A 23,942-nucleotide genomic window follows, 5' to 3' on the forward strand; every position below is an offset into this window, starting at 1 on the left:
TGATAGCTTAGCATATCGGAGCGCCTCGAATCTCTTCTTTCATCTAGTGTCATTCTAAAACTATTCAGGAAAGTTTCATTTCTGTCCTGTGAACCTGCTCAAATGTTCCGTTACTAGTTTTGGAACTGATTAGTATCTGGTTTTCGATACTTTTGACAATGCGAATGTTGAGTGAGCTCGCGCTGACTCTGCACCACAACGTTAAATGTACGGAAACGTACGGAAACGTCCTGTTGCTGATTGTTTTCACTGCTGCTTTGATGGAAAAAGGAACAGGAAATCCCCATTAGGAAATCTTTTCTAACAGTAGCTGTTTTTGCAATACTAACGTTTAAGAGAAAGAAAAAAACAAACTGGTAGTTACTCTCATTTATCTTTTTTGTTGTTAGATTATTGCTGCATGCACTACTGTCAAAACTATTGAAACTATCGAAACTAGATATGCATTTGAGTAGGTATCGATACTGACAAAGTCACATTCACAGGACAGAAGTGAAGCTTTCTGGAACAGCTTTAGAATGATCTTGAGCTGTATCAGAACACTTAGATTAGTGTACACCCATGGAGCCACTATAGAACCTACTGGACCACTGAGGGATTACACACATAGAAGACCACATGAGAATATGAGAAATTGCCACGATTTAATCTTGAAAACGACATTCTACTGGCTAAATCAGGGGTGTCAAACTCAAATTCACAAAAATTTTAATCTGAGACTAAGTCATGCACTGTAAACCTGAATAAGTTACCAGAACTCAAAAAAATTTAGCCAATTCAATTATTTTAAGTCTTCCAGAATTTAAAAGGTTGGACTTGTACTTTTTGATAACAGCTAAATTAAAAGTGCTCATTCAGCTCAACTTAAATATTTGAGTTTTCAAACCACTGGAATAATTTAATCAAATATCAGTTTTATATGTAATCCATGATTTTTGTGCACATATTGTACACACAATCCAGTACACACACACACACACACACACACACACACACACACACACACACACACACACACACACACATAGTACACATAGAGACACATCATAATATACACACACTATACACACACTGTAGGAGGGGGATTTAACCCCAAGTTCCCCACATGAAAATCAGGAGATTTATTTAATCAATATTATATAATGTGTTTATAGTTTAATAATATATAGTTACATACATCACACATTATAGTATACACATAGTACATTACACACACATTAGATATTATTTTTAATGACTTAATTGTACTAAGTTGAAGTAACATCTATGTTTTTAAGTTACGCTCATTTATACCCACAATAGTTCCTTTCTTAAACAAGAAATATTAGTTAAAATTTCTCAAAAAGAAGAACATGGTATAGAATCTTGAAATAATTAAGTTAGTAGGACTATTTCTAAAACTTTGAGTATACACAACTTAATCTATTTCATTACTTTAAACGTCTGGGTTTACAGTATGGGCCAAACTAAATATTTTTTGAAAGATTTCAACAACATCTGCATGTTTTCTCTTCTTTTGAGATATGTAATGCTAAACTTTTTCTTATTACAATAAATGTTTAATAATAGTTTTGCTTAAACAGAGGGAGGACTGCTTTGAAGTATTTATGAACAAGTCCATAAATCCAAAAAAATCCAAAACCCAAAACTAAACTGCCATGACATGAGACAAGATGAGACTCTGACAGTGACAATGGACCAACAAAGAGCAGAGAGAACACATGGTTTAAATGCACACAGACACACGTGAAACACTTTAGGGCAGGACAAACAATCAAGACGGGAAGTAAAACTCAAAACTACGAGCAAACACGACAAATGTCAAAATAAAACACCAAAATGAGCAAATACAACCACTACAAACATGAACCATGGCAAACATTGAATCCAGAAGAAGCAAAATATAAAATAATAACATTTTAAATCAATAATGTTTCTATAGTCTATCTCTAGTGGGCGGGGCAGCTCTAGTATATGTTTGATATATGATGTCACGGGCCAAATATAATTATATCACGGGCCAAATTTGGTCCCTGGGCCTGAGTTTGACATGTCTGGTCTAAATAAAGAGTGTTTTGCCTGGTATCATAATCAGTAGAATATTGAGTCTACTTCTTAGTACTGAAATTGAGTTGCTCTGGGGTAGACTGACAGAAGCGAGGCTGCCAATCTGTGCTTGTGTGTGTTTTGCTCTTCTATTCAAACATGCAAGAGCGTAGGTTTACACAGGGACGGTGAGGACACGTCACAACCAATATCTGAGGAAGACAAAATAATCCCTATCAATATACATTTATTCTGATATTTTTCCGAACTCAATAATATTAATTAAACACGTTTGAGTTTACATTTTGTTTAGTAGATGTTCTGAGATGTATTCAGTGATGTGATGACAGGGTTACACCTGCTGCTGTTTGCCTAAACTGGGGAAGCGACAGGACAGGACCGCACCTGAAGATGGCGGCTTGAGCAGGCGTGAGTGAAGACGCTGCCAGTGTTAGGGAGTAACAGATTACATGTACCAGAGTTACGTAATCAGAGTACAATTTATGAGTAACTGTATTCAGTTACAGTTAGTTTCAGTGAGTGGTAATTAGATTACAGTTACTTGGTTGAAATAAATGGATTACACAGATGCTAAATCAGGTCTAAAACCAGGTCTAAACCAGGACTAAACTAGGTCCAAACCAGGTCTAAACCAGGTCTAAACCAGGACTAAACCAGGTCTAAAACAGGTCCTAAACCAGGACTAAACCAAGAAAAAAACACATCTAAACCAGGACTGAACCAGGTCCAAACCAGGTCTAAACAGGTCTAAAACCAGGTCTAAACTAGGACTAAACCAGGACTAAAACCAGGTCTAAACCAGGTCTAAAACAGGTCTAAAACCAGGACTAAACTAGGACTAAACCAGGACTAAACCAGGACTAAAACCAGGTCTAAACCAGGTCCAAACCAGGTCCAAACCAGGTCCAAACCAGGTCCAAACCAGGTTTAAACCAGGTCTAAACTAGGACAAAACCAGGTCCAAACCAGGTCTAAACCAGGTCTAAACAAGGTCTAAACTAGGACTAAATCAAGACTAAACCAGGACTAAAACCAGGTCCAAACCAAGTCCAAACCAGGTCTAAACAAGGTCTAAACTAGGACTAAACCAAGCCTAAACCAGGACTAAAACCAGGTCTAAACTATGTCTCAAACAGGATTTAACAGGACTAAATCATGCTGCTTGGACGTGTCTCCTCCTCTTCTATCAATAATATTTTTTATTTGGTTTAGTAAAGTCTGGGCTTTTTATTTTCTTTTAGCAAACAAAACATCTTATATTACGGTATCCTAGTCAGCAAATCAAGTAATCCAAAGTATTCAGATTACATTACTCACTTTAAGTAATTTAATGGATTCCGTTACAAACTCCATTTTAGGCTATGTAATCTGTAATCTGTAGTGGAATACATTTTAAAAGTCACCTTCCCAACACTGATCTTCCTTCACTGCTCCTCTGTTCACTCTGCCTTCACTAGATCTGAAATTAACAAAGTCATTCAGCGAAGGGGGAAGTGAGCCATGTTTTATGACACATTTATACACAGTGAGGTGGGTGAAGTGCCTTGCCCAAGGATATAGCAAGAATATACATTGGTCCAAGCTGAGTTCAAACGACCAATGTTGGGGTTGGTGCATGAGTTCACAGTTGACACTAAAAAGTTTCTTAATCCGGTCATGTGTAGTAAATGAAATGTATTATCTTGTTTGCTGTTCAGAAACACACACATGCACACGCACAAACTTTATATTTTGTCGTCTAACCTCTGTTTTTGTTTCAGGCCCTGTGCGCGGCGGACGGTGCTCCCCTCCCCACACACCTGCGTCCCTTCTGCAGTCCAGAGCAGTACACACTGGTGAAGCAGACGTACCAGCAGCTCCAGCACAGCGGCTACTACTGGGGCGCCCTGAGCATGGAGGAGGCCCACGCCATGCTCTCTGACGCAACCCAAGGCACTTTCCTCATCAGGTAGATCAGAAATGGCACTCATTCTTCCACATTGTCATTAAACGGACGCAAAACGGACTCTTGTGAGCTTTAGGTCGGGTTGGAATGTTGCTACCGCCTCAAAAACACACCTGGAGTTGTTTTGTTTCATTCACACACGTCTGAGTACCCCTTAAGTATTCATTTGTTTTGTTGTGATGTCATGAAGCTGTATTTTTCAAGTTATCAGATCCTTTTACCTTTTGTTTATTAGAGATTGTCAGTTCCAAGCCAGAAATTATCCAAATGATTCCAGTGAACATGTATGGAGTTTAAAATCACGGTGAAGCACTTCCTGTATTACCACGTTACATCACAAGGTGGAGTGTTTTCTGTTTATGATCAGAGCTCAGCCTAAATATGCAGACGTGATTGAAACAAAACACAACTCTGAGTATGTTTGTAATAGGAAACATTATAACATAGATAAGGAAATAGTGTAATCTTGGTCCTTTAAGCTACGTTTACGAGCTTGTGTATTTGTTTCTTGTTCCGTGAGAGTATGTGTCTCATGACTTGTGTGTATAACTAATCCCCTGTTGTGTTTATAGAGACAGTGTCCAACCGGACGTCTTCTTCACTCTGAGTTACTGCGGCGACGATGGCCCCACGAGTGTCCGCGTGCTGCTCAACAAGAACCTGCAATTCAGTCTCCATGGCAGCCACAAGACCTTTCCCTCCCTGTTTGCCCTGCTCACCCACTACACGGGGCCCACCTGCAAACTGAGCAAACCCCTGCGCACAGAGCGCCCAGAGCGTCTCAGCCACATGTGCCGCAGGGCCATAGTGCGTGCCTTTGGGGCCCACAACATAACCACTGTGTCTGGACTGAGCACAAAGGATGTACAGACCATCTATTTATATCCATATTCTATTTAGAAGAGAGACTTGTGTGTTTGTTTATAGGAAACATGATTTTGTATGTTATTTATGGACATTCTAGTCTGCTTAGTTAGTGTTAGTTAATATTGTTTTTGTTAATCACAAAAAGGTAGGATTCCTGCTATCGTGAAATGTTCTCCTGTAGACTAAAGGACTAAAGGAGTTACCAGACCCACTTTGAAATGCTGAGCTTAAAAATTAATACGAATAATAATAGGGTACATAAAGGCAGACTATGTACGTTTTCTGGTGGAGGGTGTGCTACCTTATTGTCTCAGTGGAGATATTATTACGTTACCTACAATGTTCCACAGTGTGGAATTAATTTATGTATGCTGCGTTCAATTGCATGAGATTTTATTGCTGGAAAAATCCACAGATTTGCTTTGTGGCGCTGTAATGCCATACTGTGGAACATTCTGGGCAAAGCAATGGCATCTCCATGACGACAAACCCTTCATCAGTAAAATGACGTAGTGCTCCTTTAATCCTTTTTGCACTGAGTTACTGTTGAGTTTCTGTTGATAGATTCTTGAAGAGCCTGTGTGATTTGACAGTGTCTGTTATGTTTAAGTTAGTTTTGTTAAAAGCTCCTCTATGTTTCTTTTCTGCTGAAGCCTCTGCCTCTTGTCCTTTGGAGATATTATGGTTTTATCTGAAATGTTACACAGTAACTTAACTTATTTGCCTCCATGGAAACCACAGACCAAAGTTACAGACTAAATTTTCGGTGAGGCGACGCTCACAGTTTGAATGTATAATAATAATAATGGATCCGTTTTATGGAGTGCTTTTTTGGACACTTAAAGACGCTTTTACAGAGCATTATTCACTCACCCCACACTCTGGTGGTAAACTACTGTTGTAGCCACAGCTGCCCTGGGACAGACTGACAGAACCACCATCAGCCCCTCCGACCACCCCCCCGTGGCACCTGATTTTTCCAGCAGTCTCTCATCCAAGCACTAACCCAGCCCTGCTGAGCTTCTGAGATCTGACGAGATCTGACTTTGACTTTTGAGCAACTGAAAACATCCATGATTGGATAAATGCAATTTAGACAAGTCTAATGCCTTATTGTTATACTGTTTACTGCTAGAGGCAAAGCAATAGGATTTCCATGGTAATGGACCGTGTACCAGAAGATTGACCTACCTTAATATAAAATATAAAATGTAAAAAGTTAATAATAATAAAAAATAATAATAATACATAAACCACAGAAACATTTTAAGACAGCTTTCTCTGCTCATATATTGTAATGTGCCCATGTCTGCGCAGGGCACTGGAGCTGTAGAGCCCAGACTATTTTCAGAAACACAGGACTCTGTATAAGATAACAGATACACCCACCAGAAGTCACACTTAAGTCTTTTGAAAGAATACTGTAATTTAACGTTTGCTATTTGCACCAAAGCTGTATAATCCCTTCTATAAGACAAATGGTACAGCATCCGTAATACTGATATTTCACTATTTCAGAAGAAGTGTAGCAGAAACATCCACTGTTGGCAGATTTACTGTGGTGATTTTCAGAAAAAATCTTTCCTCTAATAACAGGAACACAGATTTAGACTTCCTGTATATTTTTTATATTTTATATTTTTATTATATAATACATAATGCAACAAATGAACTATAAATGTACCCTGGGGGGTTCTGCATGTATGTCTATGGTGGAATGTTCAGCAATTACCATGGTGACACAATTGCACACATTGGCAAACACAGCCTAAAACTGAATAGATTTAAAACCACGCATTTTGTATTTTTTCTGAAGTTTTCAGACAACCGTCAAACCTTTTTGGCAGTGTTTGCTTATGTGTGCATCGTGTCCCCATGGTAACAGCCATAGACATACGTGTAGAACAGCCCATGCATGATGTGACTGCAAAGTATCAGTAGTATTCTGATTGGTAACGGACTGCATTCCAAAATCCAGTTTAATTCAGGTATTCAATTTAATATGTTTTCAAAGTATTCTTCCCAGCACTGAAATGATCATATATCAAACTTGTGCCTTTTTTTACTTTTGAATTGTTAACACATTTCTGTATAAATAAAGTTCAGTTGTTGTATAATGGTTTATGGTTTATGATTCTGTCATTTTGATTCTATATTACGCAAAATTGACTCTTGTGAGCTTTAGGTCATGTTATAATGTTGTTAGCTCTTCAAAAACAAACCTGGAGTTGTGTTTTGTTTCATTCACACGTTAGATTAACCCTTTATTATTAGTCTGTCTACATCTCCAAAGCTCAAACTGCTCTGTCCCATCTCCATTTAGTGTGATAATACCTGTTGTAAATAGAAATGATAGTTCTGCACCATTCAAGAAGAAGTTTGTGAAGAAAACTTGAAAAATGTGTTGAAAATGACAGAAGTAGAGAGTTCTAAAACATATTGATGGCATCGCGCTGGGAATTCTATCCAAAATGTTTTTTCTTCACACCAACTTGGGACAATCCAATATGGAGCTACTTTTCAGCCAATACTGATGTGCCATGTTTTATACTCATTACATTTACTCAGCTACATTTAGTTGAGTAACTGTAAAGAAATTGTACTGATCAGAGTACCTTTCTAGCAGCATACTTTTACTCCTACTTGAGTAATACAGTATTTTGAATAAAGTACTCTTACTTGAGTACTCTCCCCATTGTGAATAAGTGTACAAGTAACAAAAGCTTTATGTTGACTTTATGAAATCCATCCATTTTTTTCCACTTTATTCGGGGTCATGGAGGCAGTAGTCTGAGCAGGGAGCAGGCCCACACTTCCATCTCCACAAACACCTCCTCCAGCTCCTCCCCTGAAGTGTTCCCAGGCCAGCCCAGAGTCCCTCCAGCGTGTCCTGGGTCTTCTCTGGTGGGCCCCCAGGGAGGCGCCCAGGAGGCATCTGGTACAGATGCCCGAGCCACCTCAACTGCTCCTCTCGACGTGGAGGAGCAGCGGCTCTACTCCGAGCTCCTCCCGTGTGACTGAGCTCCTCACTCTATCTCTAAGGGAGCGCCCAGACACCATGCGGAGGAAACTTGTATCTGTGATCTTGTGAGGTTAGGAAAATAGATTGACTGGTAAAAGGTTGTATGGAGGATTTTTATTTTTGTTTCAAATTGTCACTGAAAGTTTAAAATACCATTACAGAGACGCAGCAGCCTTGTAATTATTATGACCAAAAAAAAAAAAAAAGAATGAAAATCTATCAACTGAGGACGTAGTGAGGCCAGATGAAACATCAGCCAATAGATAACAAGGCTCCCTCATTTTCTATTGGCTGTTAGGTTGTCAATCAAACTCCCTACATTTCTAGTGTAACTGCCTCGCCCACGCACACGGATTATGTGGTTTATGCAACGGTTCTAGAGGCTTTTTCAAACTGTCGCTTCCTTGCAATTCGCACAAAGTTTGTTGCGATGGCGGACGAGAATCCACGACCAGTTCACCGCAAAAGAAAGTCAGTTTTTGAGGTCACTGAAAGAAACAGAGAAGGAGAAAAGAAGAGAAGACAAACTGAGGTGATTCTGGGAGATTCCTTCCAGCGATGGCGAGACTGAAGCAGACGAAGGTTCTAAAAACTGACGCACTACATTATTTCTAGACAGGTCACTTCAACAGTAATTCTGAACATGCACTGGCTGTAAACAAGCGTGATTTCTAGAGTAAAGAGACGGGAGGAGATGTTTCTACTGAGGAGCTGTGGAGGAGGAAGGTGGTGTCACACATGCACAACATTTGAAAAAGGACTGTCGCTGTATTTCACTTCCCTTAAAAAATCCTCTATACAACCTTAAACTGAGAGCTTTTGCCTTTCCACTCAGCTTTAGTTGACTTTTGACCATAGTAATAATACTTTTTTTGTCTTACTCGACTAATTTATCCATCCACTACTTTGTAAGTACTTGAGTAATATTATTTTGAAGTAACGTTATTCATAAAATTTTTGTCTCCTCTATCCACCTTGATCTGTAATCCACTCCAATGTCTTAAAGGGTAATTTATTTATTTGTTTATCTATTTGAGACAGGGACAGCACACAATTTTTACTTTAAAGTTAACAGGAGAGATGCTTGTACCAGACTGAAGCACCAGTGATAATTTCCACCTGTCGTCCCTGGGCAGGTTCATTGATTGATTGTGTTTAACTGACCTCTTGGCTATCAACTGTTCTAATGTATATATATATATATATATATATATATATATATATATATATATATATATATATATATATATATATATATATATATATATTGTTACGTGCTGGCGCCCCTTTGCGCATCCCATTGCGTGTATTAATTGTGTCTGTTTTGGGGCGTGGTTGGTCTGCATATAAATAGGCCGCCTATCAGTGGCGCACCCTCTTGCTCTTGCTCTTGCGCACTCACTACGCACCGCCTCGCCCTCCGCACACCTGGGCGCGTGCTCGTCACTATGCGCGCTCCTTTCTCTTGGCTGCTTGCCACAGGCAATATATATATATATATATATATATATAAAACTCTCAAGCTCCCAGGCCTCTGGTAGAGGACCCGAGCTGAATGAGGGTGAGAGACCTACCACCGTGGAAGGTGAGAAACACATCATTTATATATATATATACACATACAGTATGATAATATATAATAATATATAATAGTGTAGACCTGAGCATTGTCCAGCTCCAGGGCCACATACAGTCCTTTGGTTGACTCTCACCGGCCCCTTTCAGATCATTTGGAATTACAAAATAAACATATTTTATAATTTGACTTCATGCATAGACTAAAGCTGCATTTGTTTTATTTCAGAGGTGTTTTTTTTATGACATTTTTGTAAGACAGCCTCATTCTTTCATTGCTTAGTCAGAATATAAACTCTTACCAGTCTGACCAGCTCGTCAAAACAATGATATGAAATAGTAACCGGCTATTATTTAATAGCATGTTATTAAATAATAGCATGAGGAATAAATAAATACATGAATAAAGTACAATAAAAATACAATTAATATTATGCAGAAAGTAGTTAAGCATTTTGTGGCCCCATGGAAAAAAGAGTTGCCCACCCACTGCTACAACGGGTGACAGTAGCTCAGTTTTTTTGTTTTTTTTAATTTATTTTTTATTAAGGACAGCAGAATATAACATTTAGAAAATAAAACAACAATCAACATTTAACCCTCTCCAGGCAGGCATTGCAGATTTGCAACAGCTAAATGCCAATTACCTATTTACTCCACATCCATATTTTATGAGCTTTTTTTACTCAGGAGCCTTGTTTGCAGACTGGGCAAGAATGGTTACACGCAAACGACCTGCCAGAAGTGCAAAGTACTTTTGTTGTTTACAAAGGATAAACATTTTTTCTTGGAGAACCACATGAAAAAGTGATGTTGTTCTGCCACTGTAAAGCTGTTACTCTGTGCTTTTTGTTTTCATTGTTATGAAAAGTGGTTTACACATAAAGTTAGTGTTCATATCATTTTCAGTCTTCAGTGTTAATTTACCACACCAGACCAATGCTGCAAATCTGCAACATCCCAGAACAAGACATTGGATGTGAAGGTCTCTCAAAAAAAAAAGACAGGATTGTATATTACTACTCCATATGATCATTTTCCCCAAATATCAGATTTTTCCTGATACTAGAAATGTATTTGAGCCTGAGAGGGTTAACAATTACAATTACAATATTCAGCATAAAACAAAGACAAAGACATAAAGCAACACCCACAACACCCACAACAAATACAAAACAGCATAAAAGCCCCCCCATTTCCCCCCAACCACCCACAACAACACAAATTTGACTAAATCAAACAAAAATAATGTGGTAGTGCAACATAAATACACCGCTAGGCTCCCAACATTGACACAGTGCGGCCAGTTCATTTCATAAATCATCATCAATTCATAATTGAAATTCCTTTTGACTCTCTTCCTTTTTTTTTGTTTGTTTTTTTTCTCCCCCCTCTCCCATTTTTAAATTAAAAAGCAATTTTTATAATTTTTTATATTTATTTTCACCATCGTCATTTCCTTTCATAATTTTATGTTATTTATTACAAACTCAAATCATAATTTTAAGTAACAGTAGCTCAGTTAGCAGAAGGTTTGTCCACTGATCAGAAAGTTAGAAATTCAAATCCTGCTCTTGACATAAACTGAGCACTCAGATCCACTGACCCACAAGTAGAGAGTTCTAAAACATACTGATGGCATCGCGCTGGGAATTCTATCCGAAATGTTTTTCTTCACAACAACTTGGGACAATCCAATATGGAGCTATTTTTCAGCCAGTAATGAGAGCCCATGTTTTATACTCATTACACTTACTCAGCTACATCAGATAGTTGGAGATTCAAATCCCGCTCTTGACATCACCTGAGCGCTCAGATCCACTGACCCACAGGTTGGCGGTGCGATTCTAGCTCCCACAGGTGAATACTGTCATTGTGTCATTGGGCAAGCTCACCTCCAGTGTCTGTGTAGCCCGGTGTATGAGTGTGTGTGTGAACGGGTGAGTGGTTTCTTGTTGTAAAATGCATTGAGTGCGATAGTAACATGAGATATTATTTAGGCAAGTGTATAAGGTGTCTTGCCCGAGGACACAATGGCATTCTCTGGGGATTGGGCTGCTTAAAATAATTTGCACAGACATGTTTGGACCAAGTGGGCTCCCAGAGTAGTGGTTTTTGCTCCACTTCCTGTTCTAATTTAGACTGGCACTGGCCTCTTTAGTCGAAATGAGCCTTACACCTGGGACCAGCGCTGATACAAACACTGTTAAACGATGTGTCTCTTTAAAGGCTGTATAGAGGATTTTTTAAGGGAAAAGAAATACAGCGACAGTACTTATGTTTTTAGGTTCTTTTTTCAGACCTAGAGTTCTGTTTCAAAGCTGACAGTTTGGACTGCTCACTAGCGCTCTTCCTCAGAGTCACGTGATGTTGCTGTGACGTGTCTGGTCAGCTGATTTAGAAGCAGTGCAGTGAAACCGTACAGAAAACTCAGACAACTACTCGTCCACCTGAAAGACAAAATAGAACCGGAGCATAAATGTAATGTCATATACGAAATACCCTGCATGTCCTTCAACAAAACACACATCGGGGAAACAGGGAGGGCGTTCAGTCCACGAAAAAAGGAACATAGGACAGAATGCGAGAAGGAAACAGCGAAGGTGAAACATGAGCAACAAAACACAAAGCAGAAGAGGAACAACTCAAACAAGCCATTTCTGACCAGTGTAAAAGAGAGAACCACATTATGGACTGGAACAGAGCAAACATCATTGGGACAGAGGAAAAGAGGCATTCGAAATACAGAAACGTGTCCACAGGACTATAAACCGGGACGAGGGGGCTTTTTTACTCTCACACACCTGGGATTCTGTCCTGAGGAAGTGGGACTGCAGATGGCGCTGTCGTCCTGCCTCCACCGGTAGGAAGACAGCACCAAAACCTGTTTAAATCATCTGAGCGACACGTCACAGCAACATCACATGACCACTCTGAAGAAGAGCACTAGTGATCAGTCCAAACTGTCAGGTATGAAACAAAACTCTCGGTCTGAAAAAAGAACCTAATAACATAAAATATCGGAAGACCAAATGAATCTCATTGGACTATTAGCGACAGTCCTTTTTCAAATGTTGTGCATAAGTGACACCACCTTCCTCCTCCACTTCTCCCTCAGTAGAAACTTCTCCCGCCTCCTTACTCTAGAAATCACGCTTGTTTACAGCCAGTGCGCGTTCAGAATTACTGTTGAAGTGACCTGTCTAGAAATAATTTAGCGACCGACACGTCAGTTTTTAGACCCTTTCTCTCAGCGCAATCGCTGGAAGAGATCTCCAAGAATCACCTCAGTTTGGCTTTGCTCCTTTTCCCTTCTCTTCTTCTTTCAGTGACCTCAAAAACTCTCGTCCGCCATCACAACAAACTTTGTGCAAACTGCAAGGAAGCTACAATTTGAAAAAGCCTCTAAGAAACGCTGCATAAACCACATAATCCCAGCGCGCCGGTGAGTCAGTTACACTAGAAACGTAGGGAGTTTGATTGACAACCTAACAGCCAATAGAAAATGAGATAGCCTCGTTTTCTATTGGCTGATGTTTATCTGGCCTCACTACGTCCACGGTTGATAGATTTTTATTCTTAGTTTTTTTTTTTGGTCATCATAATTACAAGGCTGCTGTGTCTCTAATGGTATTTTAAACTTTCACTGACAATTTGAAACAAACAAAAAAAATCCTCCATACAACCTTTAACGCACAACACCAGGGAGAGGGCTGTGTGTTATGGTACTTACTGCACTCTTAATACTTCTTAAATAATATTATTAGTTCACTTTAAAGAGCTCATATTACGCTTTTATAATGTTTCCTCGTCACAAACAGACCTGGAGTTGTGTTTTGTTTCATTCACACGTTTATCACACAAACTCTGCAAATTTACTTCACACACCTTCACTAGAATCATTTAGAAGACTTTAGTCCCGGAATTGACGATCTCTGCTGAAGGTGGAACTGAGCATTTTGAGCTTTGGAGATGTAGACACACTAATAATAAAGGGTTATTCAAATGTGCGAATGAAACAAAACACAACTCCAGGTCTGTTTCTGAGGAGGGAACACGGGTTCTCCAACCTTTTCCTCCTGTGTGCTACTTTTTGTAAAACGAAAATACTACAGAGCTTCTCATTTTAGCAGTCTCCAGAAATTTAGTAAATATAAAAGTCATGGCAAGCTGTAGATGAGGTACTGTTAGATGCCAATAAAACATACAACAATTTATTAGTGCACAAATTTAGGCATGAAAATGATTCCCTAATAACCCTAACCCTATGCACAATGGAAATAGGCCTTTAATCGATCAAATCTGAGTAACTCACCGCCGTATGTAGAATTCAGAAATCCCTTGGCGAGCTTCTTGGAAGGAGTTGGAGAGCTACAGCCAGTGTTGGGAAGGTGACTTTTAAACTGTATTCCCCTACAGATTACATCCCCCAAAATGTAGTTTGTAACATAATCCATTAAATTACTTAAAGTGAGTAATGTAATCTGAATACTTTGGATTACTTGATTTGCTGTAGACAAGCAAAGACTAGGATATCTTCATATAAGATGTTTTCTCTGCTAAAAGAAAATGAAAAGGCAGAGTCTTTACTTAACCATATTAAAAATATTATTGATAGAAGAAGAGGAGACACGGTCCACGCAGCATGGTTTAGTCCTGTTAAATCCTGTTTTAGACCTGGTTTAGTCCTGGTTTAGTCCTGTTAAATCCTGTTTTAGACCTGTTTAGTCCTGGTTTAGTCCTGGTTTAGACCTGGTTTAGTCCTGATTTAGTCCTGGTTTTAGACCTGAGTTTAGTCCTGGTTTAGACCTGGTTTAGACCTGGTTTAGACCTGGTTTTAGACCTGGTTTAGAGTCCGAGAATGAGTGGAATTACCAAGAAAAAAAAAGGGGGGATATAACCCCAAATGTGAAAACAGGAAAATACCGCTGCGTAATCCATTTATTTCAACAAAGTAACTGTAATTCAATTACCACTCATGGAAACAGTAACTGTAACTGAATACAGTTACTCATAATTTGTACTCTGATTACGTAACTCTGGTACATGTAATCCGTTACTCCCCAGCACTGGCTACATGTAGGTCCAAATAATTTCCCTTGTGGATCAATAAAGTTTGTCTAAGTCTAAGTGTAAGTCTAAGTCTAATTCTCAGTCTCAGACTCAGTCTGAGACTGAGACTAAGTCTCAGTCTCCGTCTCAGTCTAAGGCTACGTTCAGACTGCAGGGCTTAATGCTCAATTCAGATTTTTTTGTGAAATACGATGTTTTTGTGAGGTCGTTCATGTTTCCAATTAAATGCGACTTGTCTGTGACTCCTGTGTGAACGGTAAACGGCCCAAAAGTGTCCCGCATGTGCACTGGAGGACACAATGACATCAACCCCATGCGTCAACCGCAGTGAGCGTGCTCTGTGTTTACGGAAGTTGTCCAAACATGGACGTGAGCATTGAGCACCTGGAGATTTTACAGTTCCAGTTTCCGCCTGCTTCAGTGCAGAATAGTGATGTTTGTGTCTTGTTGATGACGTGTAGGTCGGATGGATGCGCTTTGGCCGTTCAGACTGAAGTTGCATGTCAAAAGATCAGATATGTATCGGTTTCAGGAGCACATATCCAAGTGTTCTGGGTCGCATTTGAAAAAATTGGATCTGTGTTGTTCAGACTGTCATTAAAAGATCAGATACAGGTCACATAGAAGCCAAAAAATCGGATTTGGGTCACTTCAGGCTGCAGTCTGAACGCAGCCTAAGTCTAATTCTCGGTCTCAGTCTAAGTCTAAATCTAAGTCTCAGTCTAAGTCTAAGTCTAAGTCTAAGTCTAAGCCTCAACCTCAGCCTAAGCCTAAGCCTAAATCTAAGCCTAAATCTAAGACTAAATCTAAGCCTAAGCCTAATGCCGGACGTACACTGTGCGATTTTTGACCCTTTTCGAGCCGATTTTTCGCTCGTGCGACTGTTTTGGGGATCGGGCCGAGTTTTGGCTTCATCGTGTGTCGTGCTTCGTGTAGTTTACATGGGGTAAAGAGAACCGATTAATGACTCACGACCAGCTCCCGATCGACATTAATAGGTCGCAAGAAAATCAAACTTGTTTGAAATCCAGTCGCCTCTCGTGAGGATTTCGCTCTGATGAAGTTGTTCCTCGAGCCGATTTGCCAGAATCTGGCAGACTGCACATGCGCGGACACAGAAGTGGCTCAGCATTGTGTCTCCGCACATCTGTGGTTTTCTAATTCCATGGTTTTCTTCTTCGTGGTTTTCTACTTCCAGAACAACAACTTTGACAACTCCGGTCGTTATGTGAACGTACAGTGTGAGCAGGCAAGTCACATCCGAGCATCGGTTCGTTCAGTGTGAGAACATGATTTGTGAGCTGTGAACTTTTAAACCCTGTGATTTGGTCGTACAGTTTAAGCTAGGGCTGAGTGACACGACCGAAAATATCGCACAGTGTACGCCCGGCATAAGTCTAAGTCTAAGACTCAGTCTCAGCCTAAATCTAAGTCTAAGTCTCAGTCTCAGTCTCAGTCTAAGTCTAAGCCTAAACCTAAAGCTCAGCCTCAGTCTAAGTCTCAGTCTAAGTTTAAGTCTAGCTCCTGAGCTGCAGGTTGAAGAGCCCTGTTCTAACATGACTTAACACTCACAGGAGTCAATTTTGTGTTTTATAGAACCTTTAAGATCAAAAATCTTGATTTTAAGTAGCCCTATTTTAGCCTGATTCATCAGTCAGTTCCACTCTGTACAAACCATCTGACCTCGCAGCATTAGAATTCGTTTGCTCGACGGTAGGCGAGTACTTTTTATCATTTAACCAATCACTGCTATTTGGCTGTGATGTATGTAATGCACCACTAATGGAACTAACTGGTATATTAAACTTTTCCCAAATCCTGTAAGAAGAAGGACAATAACGTCTTTCCCCTTGATAAAGTTCACCAAACATTCTCTTTGTTCCGGCTTTAAATCCTCGATCTTGGGAACTGTTGACAACACTGAATGTATGACTCTTTGCTGATTGGCTGGTGCCCGAACTCGCACTTGCGGGGTTTTTGCAAATCATCAAGTGTATTTTGATTTCTGACCTAGTCGCTGAAAAGAAATGAAATTGAGGGGAGGCACTAGGTGGCGCCAGCCTGACTAGCCTTATTTAGGGATGTAACGATATCCAAGTCTCATGATATGATATTGTCACGGTATGAACCTCACGGTACGATATTTATTGCGATATCGTGGGAAAGCTCACGATATGATGTGGAGGCTCACGATTAGAGATGTAACAATATCCAAATCTCTCGATACAATATTTTCACAATATAGATCTCACGGTACGATATTTATTGTGATATTTTGTGGAGGTGAACAAAACTGTGAATATGACACTTTTTCCTCTTAAAATACCTTGACAAGACTTAATCCAAAGAACTAAGATTTAAAAGTGCTTAGAATTGTTATTTCTTCTTGTAGTCTGCACTGGAATGGAGCAAAGGATCATGGTCTTAGTAGTCTTTTTTTTTAAGCTATTGCTGCATCATAACTCTTCATTTAAGCAAAGAGACTTGTAATTCGATATATTATGATGGTCCATGATATTATTGTGAGAACTTTAACGATACGATATCTCAGTATTTGGGTTATTGTTACATCCCTAGTCATATTGCATATACAGTGTCCTTTCAAACAGAATGGTTTTCTGGTGGTTAGTGTGTAACCAACACTCTTTAAAGGTTTGGTGATGGCGTAACCTTCCCCAACGTTGTAGAAACCAACACATGTTCACTGGGATTTAGACATACTTGTAATATTGTTCAGGCCATAGACAGAATGTGTTAGACCTGAATGTGTAAAATCCCTCTGTTGTCCAGGTAGAATCCACGGCAAAGGAGAAATTCAGTATCTCAACTAGACGAATATTTATTTAGGTCAAAAACGTTTAGCAGCTCATCCAAACTGCTTCTTCAGTTCTGACTGGACAAACGTTTATTTAGGTTGAACGTGTCCAGTTGACAGTTGATTGGATTCCTCTTTTGCCCTTAGACCTGAATAATAAAGACAGTTGGATGGGAAATACAGTTGTCCCCCTGTACGGACAAATATTCCATTCTATTAGCCTGAATCTACCGTAGCCCATTAAAAACAACTTAGATCTACTCAAATCAGTGTTGTGGAATTTAATAGGCTCATTATTTTGCAGTGTGAGGTCACGTGACACGAGATGAATCCATAAAACGTGCGTTTCTGGCCTGGTCCTAAGTCAGTGCGCGTTCAAACGACCTCTGGTGACTTATGAGCGCGCGTGGACTAAACCGGGCACACGCACGCGCAGGGATTAAAACAACTGGAGCTGCACACGCACGGACGCACGCACACGCACGCGCGGAGCAGCAGCTCGTGTCATTGCGGTGCCGTGAGTGATTCTCGCCCGTGCCGCGCGTGTCCCTGAGCGCGCGCGGAGAAGCGTCAGAGGCTGGGACCGTGCGGACGTACGGGAGTCGGGGAGGGAGGGGGCTCGCGCTCCACGCACGCGCACACCCGGTGAAATTGTCACGCGGACGGCATTAAACGGGATGTGTCGCGAGTGTCTGCGCGCGGCCACGGAGCATCCCGACGCCGTAGCTGTGTGAACCGAACCCCGGCAGCAGCAGCGGGAGCAGCGGGAGCAGCGGGAGGAGGAGGCCCGCCAAGGAGGAACCATGTAGCGGATTAAACTGTGCACTCGAACCGGACCGAGGGGCGCTCCGAGGAACAGCGACTGGACCGAGGCGGGACGCGGCTGGAGCGGGAGGGGACATGGGGAAGGACCAGGAGCTGCTCCAGGCCGTGAAGACCGAGGACTTACTGACCGTCCAGCGGCTGCTACAGAGACCTCGGCCGGGCAAAGCCAGTAAGTACCAGCCCGCATCCTCACGGCGCTGCACCGTGAGGAAAATGTGCGGGAAAACAGGAACCTCGCCATGGCTCGTCCGTGTGTGCCCGTTCGAAGTTCAAGTTAATTTATTTGAGTGTTACAGCGCAATCCCACCCCGCTGTCCAGCACTGTGCACGCCGAGCCCCCCTGCCCCCCCCCGTCCCCGTCCCTCCTCCTCCTCCCGGGCACAGGCGCATTAGCAGGGGTCAGGCTCGTGTGGGGATGCGGTCTGTCTGATGTGGAACCATTTAACCCAGCGCGTCCTCCGGTTTGTGAACGTATGTGTGGCCGAGCGTGTGCATGCCAGGGTGACGCGCGACGTGATAGTGATGACGCTGCGCAGTTGTAGCCTCGTTAGACATTCGGGATGCAGCCTGGGTTGGACCTGCTGCACGCTCCTGCCGCTGGAGTGTGCGTGCGTGACAGTACTACACAGCGGGGGGCTGGATTAGTGCTCTACAGAAGAAGTGAGGACCAATTGGGATCTCTAGTGTTTTTTTTAATCAATAACGAGGCTTGAACAGGGTCTGAGCATAAGTTTGGGGCCTGGAATGTTCCACGGTATGGCATTAAAGGTCCTACTGTATATCACACTATTCTTGTTCAGTTTCCTCATCACAAACACACCCGGAGTTGTGTTTTGTTTCATTCACACGTTTAACGCACAAATCCTGCATATTCAAGCTGAGTTCTTCTCTCAAACAGAAAACACTCCACCTCGTGATGTCATGTGGTGATACAGGAAGTGCTCCACAGTGTTTTTAAACTCCACACACCTTCACTTGAGTCATTTGGATGATTTCAGACCTGGAACTGCCGATCTCTAATGAATTAAAGGTAAAAGGAGCTGTTTACGGGACAGTCCGGAATTTTGGACTTAGGGCCTAATTTTCTAGTGAGCCAGAGAGTTGGAGACGTGTGGGGATGCTTAAAAAAAAAAAAAATCCATCCAGTCCTTGTATTTGCAGAAGTCAAGGGCGTAGGAGTCTGGGCAGGTCCAAAATAAGTGAGAGGTGGTTTCATTTTTCAGTTTGTGTCCATTGTCCTTCTGAGATGATTGTTTAGCAGATAACAGCGATGTAGAAGTCTGTAGCAGATTTCTCTTTGCTTGTTGGTGATGAGATATTTGTGAGGTCATGTGTGTATATTTTGCTATGGAATATTGTCAGTAGAGTCGGGGTCTCACAGCGCACGAGTAGGGCACCGTTTGGGAGGTGCACTTGTGGAGAGTTTCTTTTCCCGCGGTGAATCATTATAAGACAAGTTTAATTGAAGATGTAAAGTTTTTCAAAGTTTGGTGCGCAGCGTCTTCACTCACGCCTGTTCAAGTTGCCATCTTCAGTCCTGCCACTTCCCCAGTTTAGGCTCCTGGCTCCACTAATGACATCACTCTGTTGCAGCCAATGAAACAGCGACAGGTGTAACCCTGTCGTCATATCACTGAATACATCTCAGAACATCTAATAAACAAAATGTGAACTCAGACATGTTCAATTAATACTACTGAGTTTGGAAAAATATCTGAATAAATGTATATATTGTTTATTAAAATAAAATGGCAAATATTGGTAGGGACTATTTTGTCTTCCCCAAATATTGATTGTGATGTATCCCCACTGTCCGTATGTAAACCTACACCCATGGCAGAGGTCGCTGGTGCTAGGCTAGTGCATGTCAATGGCCATAGTTATCCTGCCACTAAAAACAGTCTTACCCACTCCACAAAACACCCGAAACAAATCTATTATTACACCACACTGTCCATGTGAATGTCTGTATGTCTGAGCAGCAGCAGCGAGTTGTACTTCCTGATAGAAAGCTCGGCAGCGGCGGACTGATATATGAGAAAATAGTCCCTCAGTATGCAACGATTCATGCGATGCAAGGTTAGTTTTATTTCAAATATTATTCTATCAACACAGACATTTACATGGACAGTCTGGTGTAATAATAGATTTGTTTCGGGTGTTTTGTGGAGTGGGTAAGACTGTTTTTAGTGGCAGGAGAACTATGGCCATTGACATGCACTAGTCTAGCACCACCGACCTCTGCAAATACAAGGACTGGATGCAAGATTTTTAAAAAAGTGTCTCCACACGTCTCCAACACTCTGACTCACTAGGAAACGAGGTCCTGCATCCAAAATTTCAGATTGTCCCTTTAAGTTGAAAACTACCGGTTCATGACATCACAAGGTGGAACAGAGCATTTTGAGCTTAGGAGATGTAGACAGACTAATAACAAAGTGTTACTCAAACAAGTATGCATGAAACAAAACACAACTCCAGGTCTGTTTTTGATGACGTAACAACATTCTAACATGGCTAAAACTCCAATAATATAGAACCTAAACTAAACTAATATAGTTTAAAAAATGCTTTATTACTGTGAGAAGGTCGTCCCTCCACCTGTGATTTGGCTCACTGGTGTCACTTGCTTGTTTATTTTATTTATTTATTCAGTACTTTATCAGATAAGGATAAGTACCTGTCCAAGAGGCAGCATAAAACAGCAAAAGCAGAATACAAATGCTCGCACATCAATCATAATACCAAACACTGGATCGTAACGCGAGACTGTCAAACATTTGTAGATCGAAGATATGAAAGTGTTAAAAGCAAGAAAAATCAATGCAGCACTAAATTATTCTGGCAAAGCAGTGGGAGAAAGGAAGTGGCAGACCCTCCACCCTCCAGAAAGGTTACATAATAGATCTTTAAAGGTCCTTTGTTACGCAAAATTGGCATCTGTCAGCTTTTGCCATGTTAGAATACAGTTACCTCCTCAAAAACAGACCCGGAGTTGTGTTTTGTCTACATCTTCAAAGCTATAAATGCTCTGTTCCACTTTGTGATGTCATGAAGCGGTAGTTTTCAAGTTCAACCTTTTACATTTTTGTTTAGTAGATATCGACAAATCCAGTGCTCAAACGAATGATCTAAATGATTCTAGTGGAGGTGAACGGAGTTGGCGGCGGGTTGGTGGGGAGGGGGGTGTGGGGCGGGGTTTGGAGCGATGATTGACAGCCGAGTAACAGCTACGACAACCCAGTGAGATGCATATCGTGAAAATATCGTACTCAGAGATTTCGATATCATTACATCCCTAATCGTGAGCCTCCCCACCATATCATGAGCTTTCCCACGATATCGCAATAAATATCGCACCGTGACGTTCATACCATGACGATATCGTATCGTACCCCTAGTCAGAATATACCGAATTACAAGTTTGTATGCACATGCCGGTATTTAGACATTGACGTCTAATTGTTGGAGTAGAGGCATAAATGTTATTTTTCAAGCGTCCCACTACTTTTACTTTTTTTTTTTTCATTGTCGGAGTAGCGGCACTTAACTATTTTTCCAACATTCCGCTTTTCCAACATGAATAATATGAATGGGTCAAAGAAATATATCATTGATCAAAGAATACTTCGTCCACAGGATATCAGACAGTGGAAAAATGTCCTAACTGGTCGTCGTGGGAAACATGCATTTTAAAAATGAGCATAGGCCAGCCTACGGGAAACTACTGTATCTAAAACGGATGTAGGCAATCTGTGGAGAACAACATGTATGACGTGTCGGAATAGCAATACTAAAAAGTGTCGGAAAACCGGCACTTCTAATTAGAGATATGGTATAATGAAGCGATGTCGGAATAGGTGGAGAAACCCGTTATGGTGCAGCAACAAAACAGAACAGAAAGAGAACTACACAGACCATGATCCTTTGCTCTGTTTCAATGAAGAATACATGAAGAATCTTTAATTCTTTGGTTTATGTGAGCTTTTCTCATGTTAGAAGGCTGTTACCTCCTCAAAAACAGACCCGGAGTTGTGTTTTGTCTACATCTTCAAAGCTATAAATGCTCTGTTTCACTTTGTGATGTCATGAAGCTGTAGTTTTCAAGTTTAACAGCTACCTTTTACCTTTTTGTTCAGTAGATATCGACAAATCCAGCGAGTTGGCGATGGTTTGGGGGGTTAGCGGGTGTGGGGCAGGGTTTGGAGCGATGATTGGCAGCTGACTAACAGCTACAGCAGCGTGGATTTTGAAATAGAGCGGACGTTTGCGCTCAAATCACGGCATTTGTCTTTTCTCCAGACACGGCGGTGCCAAGAAGGGGCGGGGCTGAGAGGGACTCGTCATGTACTGCCAGTAGACGCGTAATAGGCTCTATTCATTTGAAAGATGCAATTACAATTTACCGACAATGGGGTCGCCGAACATGAATCGACAAACCCACTGAAGTAAATGTGATCAGCGGTAAAATGAAGACTCCATGTATGTGCTCTTTGGAAACATCTGGAATTTGGTGTCTCATCTCTTCTAATAGGCTCTATTCACGCTTATGACACAAACCAGGAAGACATTCGGGAAAATGCGACTTCCCGGACCCAGTTTTCTTCATCTCCACGTCATTGTAGTGTTCTGTTATATTCGGCTAGTCAACAATTCCAACCATACCTCAGTTTTCATCATTTCCCCACTGACACACAACTCCAAGCGCACTGGGAACATGCGATTAGAAGAGATGAGGTGCCAAATTCAAGATGATTCCAAACAGCGCATATATCTGCAGTCTTCATTTTAACACTGATCACATTTACTTCAGTGGGTTTGATCACAGCCATGTTTAACAGATCCATGTTAAACGAGCCCAGTGTCGGTAACTACACCGGAAGTTGTAATTGCGTGTTTCCAAACGTCTTCCTGGTTTGTGACATAACCATAAATAGAGCCTATAGCCTTGCATCTGACTTATTGGAGGTTGATAGTCCAACCCAAAACTTCAAATGTCCTGGCTGTAGTTGAGGCCGTTACAGACATGGCTTTGACCCAAAAGTCAGGTTTTTAAGAAATATGCCCTAAAATGCCAAAATAAGGCCAGCAATAGGTGTACACTTCTATTTTAGACCCATTTATACAGATAATCAGTAGGAAAAAAAGTGATTTTGGTGTTTGGTGGCCCTTTAAAAACACAATGGAGCATTTCTGGTATTACCACATGACATCACAAGGTAGAGCAGAGTGATGTAACAATAACCAAAATAAGTCTCACAATAATATCGTGGGCTGTCACAATATACCGAATTACAAGTTCCTTTGCTAAAATGTATTGTTTTATAGTAGCAAAAGCCAATAAACATCGGGAACTACATATCCCATGATGCATTGCAGTGCAGTTAACATGAAGAAACATTTTTAGTTGACCTCCTGGGATTATGACAGTAATGATTCGCATCAAAATCTTGTCATGGTGTTTTAAAAGCAAAAAAGTTTCATATCTACAATTATATCCTATTATAGCCTCCACAAAATATCGCAGAGTGAGATGCATATCGTGAAAATATCGTACCTAGGGATTTGGATATCGTTACATGCCTACTAAATACGCAGGGTTTATGTGTCAAACGTGTGAATGAAACAAAACACAACTCCGGGTATGTTTGCGATGAGGAAACAACATTAGAACACAGGTCAGAAAACTACGTACCAGCCAATAGAGCCAATCACGTGCTACTCTTACTTTCTTTATCGATCTAAAATGGGTA

General features: G+C 41.0%; 2 protein-coding genes across 2 annotated transcripts in view; both read left to right on the forward strand.

The window, feature by feature from the left end:
• The window catches only part of LOC110153535 (suppressor of cytokine signaling 1-like), a 32,745-nt gene extending 25,747 nt beyond the window's left edge, over positions 1-6,998 (forward strand). Inside the window, exons 4-5 of the mRNA XM_020917441.2 lie at positions 3,828-4,015; positions 4,585-6,998. Of these exons, the coding sequence (XP_020773100.1) occupies positions 3,828-4,015; positions 4,585-4,912 (516 nt within the window). The 3' untranslated portion in view covers positions 4,913-6,998. The remainder of the gene's footprint in view (positions 1-3,827; positions 4,016-4,584) is intronic.
• Positions 6,999-17,948: 10,950 nt separating this feature from the next.
• The window catches only part of LOC110153523 (caskin-1-like), a 134,520-nt gene continuing 128,526 nt past the window's right edge, over positions 17,949-23,942 (forward strand). The window contains 1 exon segment of the mRNA XM_055158549.1: positions 17,949-18,358. Within this exon segment, the coding sequence (XP_055014524.1) occupies positions 18,265-18,358 (94 nt within the window). The 5' untranslated portion in view covers positions 17,949-18,264.

This window comes from Boleophthalmus pectinirostris, unplaced genomic scaffold (genome assembly GCF_026225935.1).
Source record: "Boleophthalmus pectinirostris isolate CB_2022bp ecotype Guang Dong unplaced genomic scaffold, ASM2622593v1 HiC_scaffold_22, whole genome shotgun sequence".
NCBI lineage: Eukaryota > Metazoa > Chordata > Actinopteri > Gobiiformes > Gobiidae > Boleophthalmus > Boleophthalmus pectinirostris.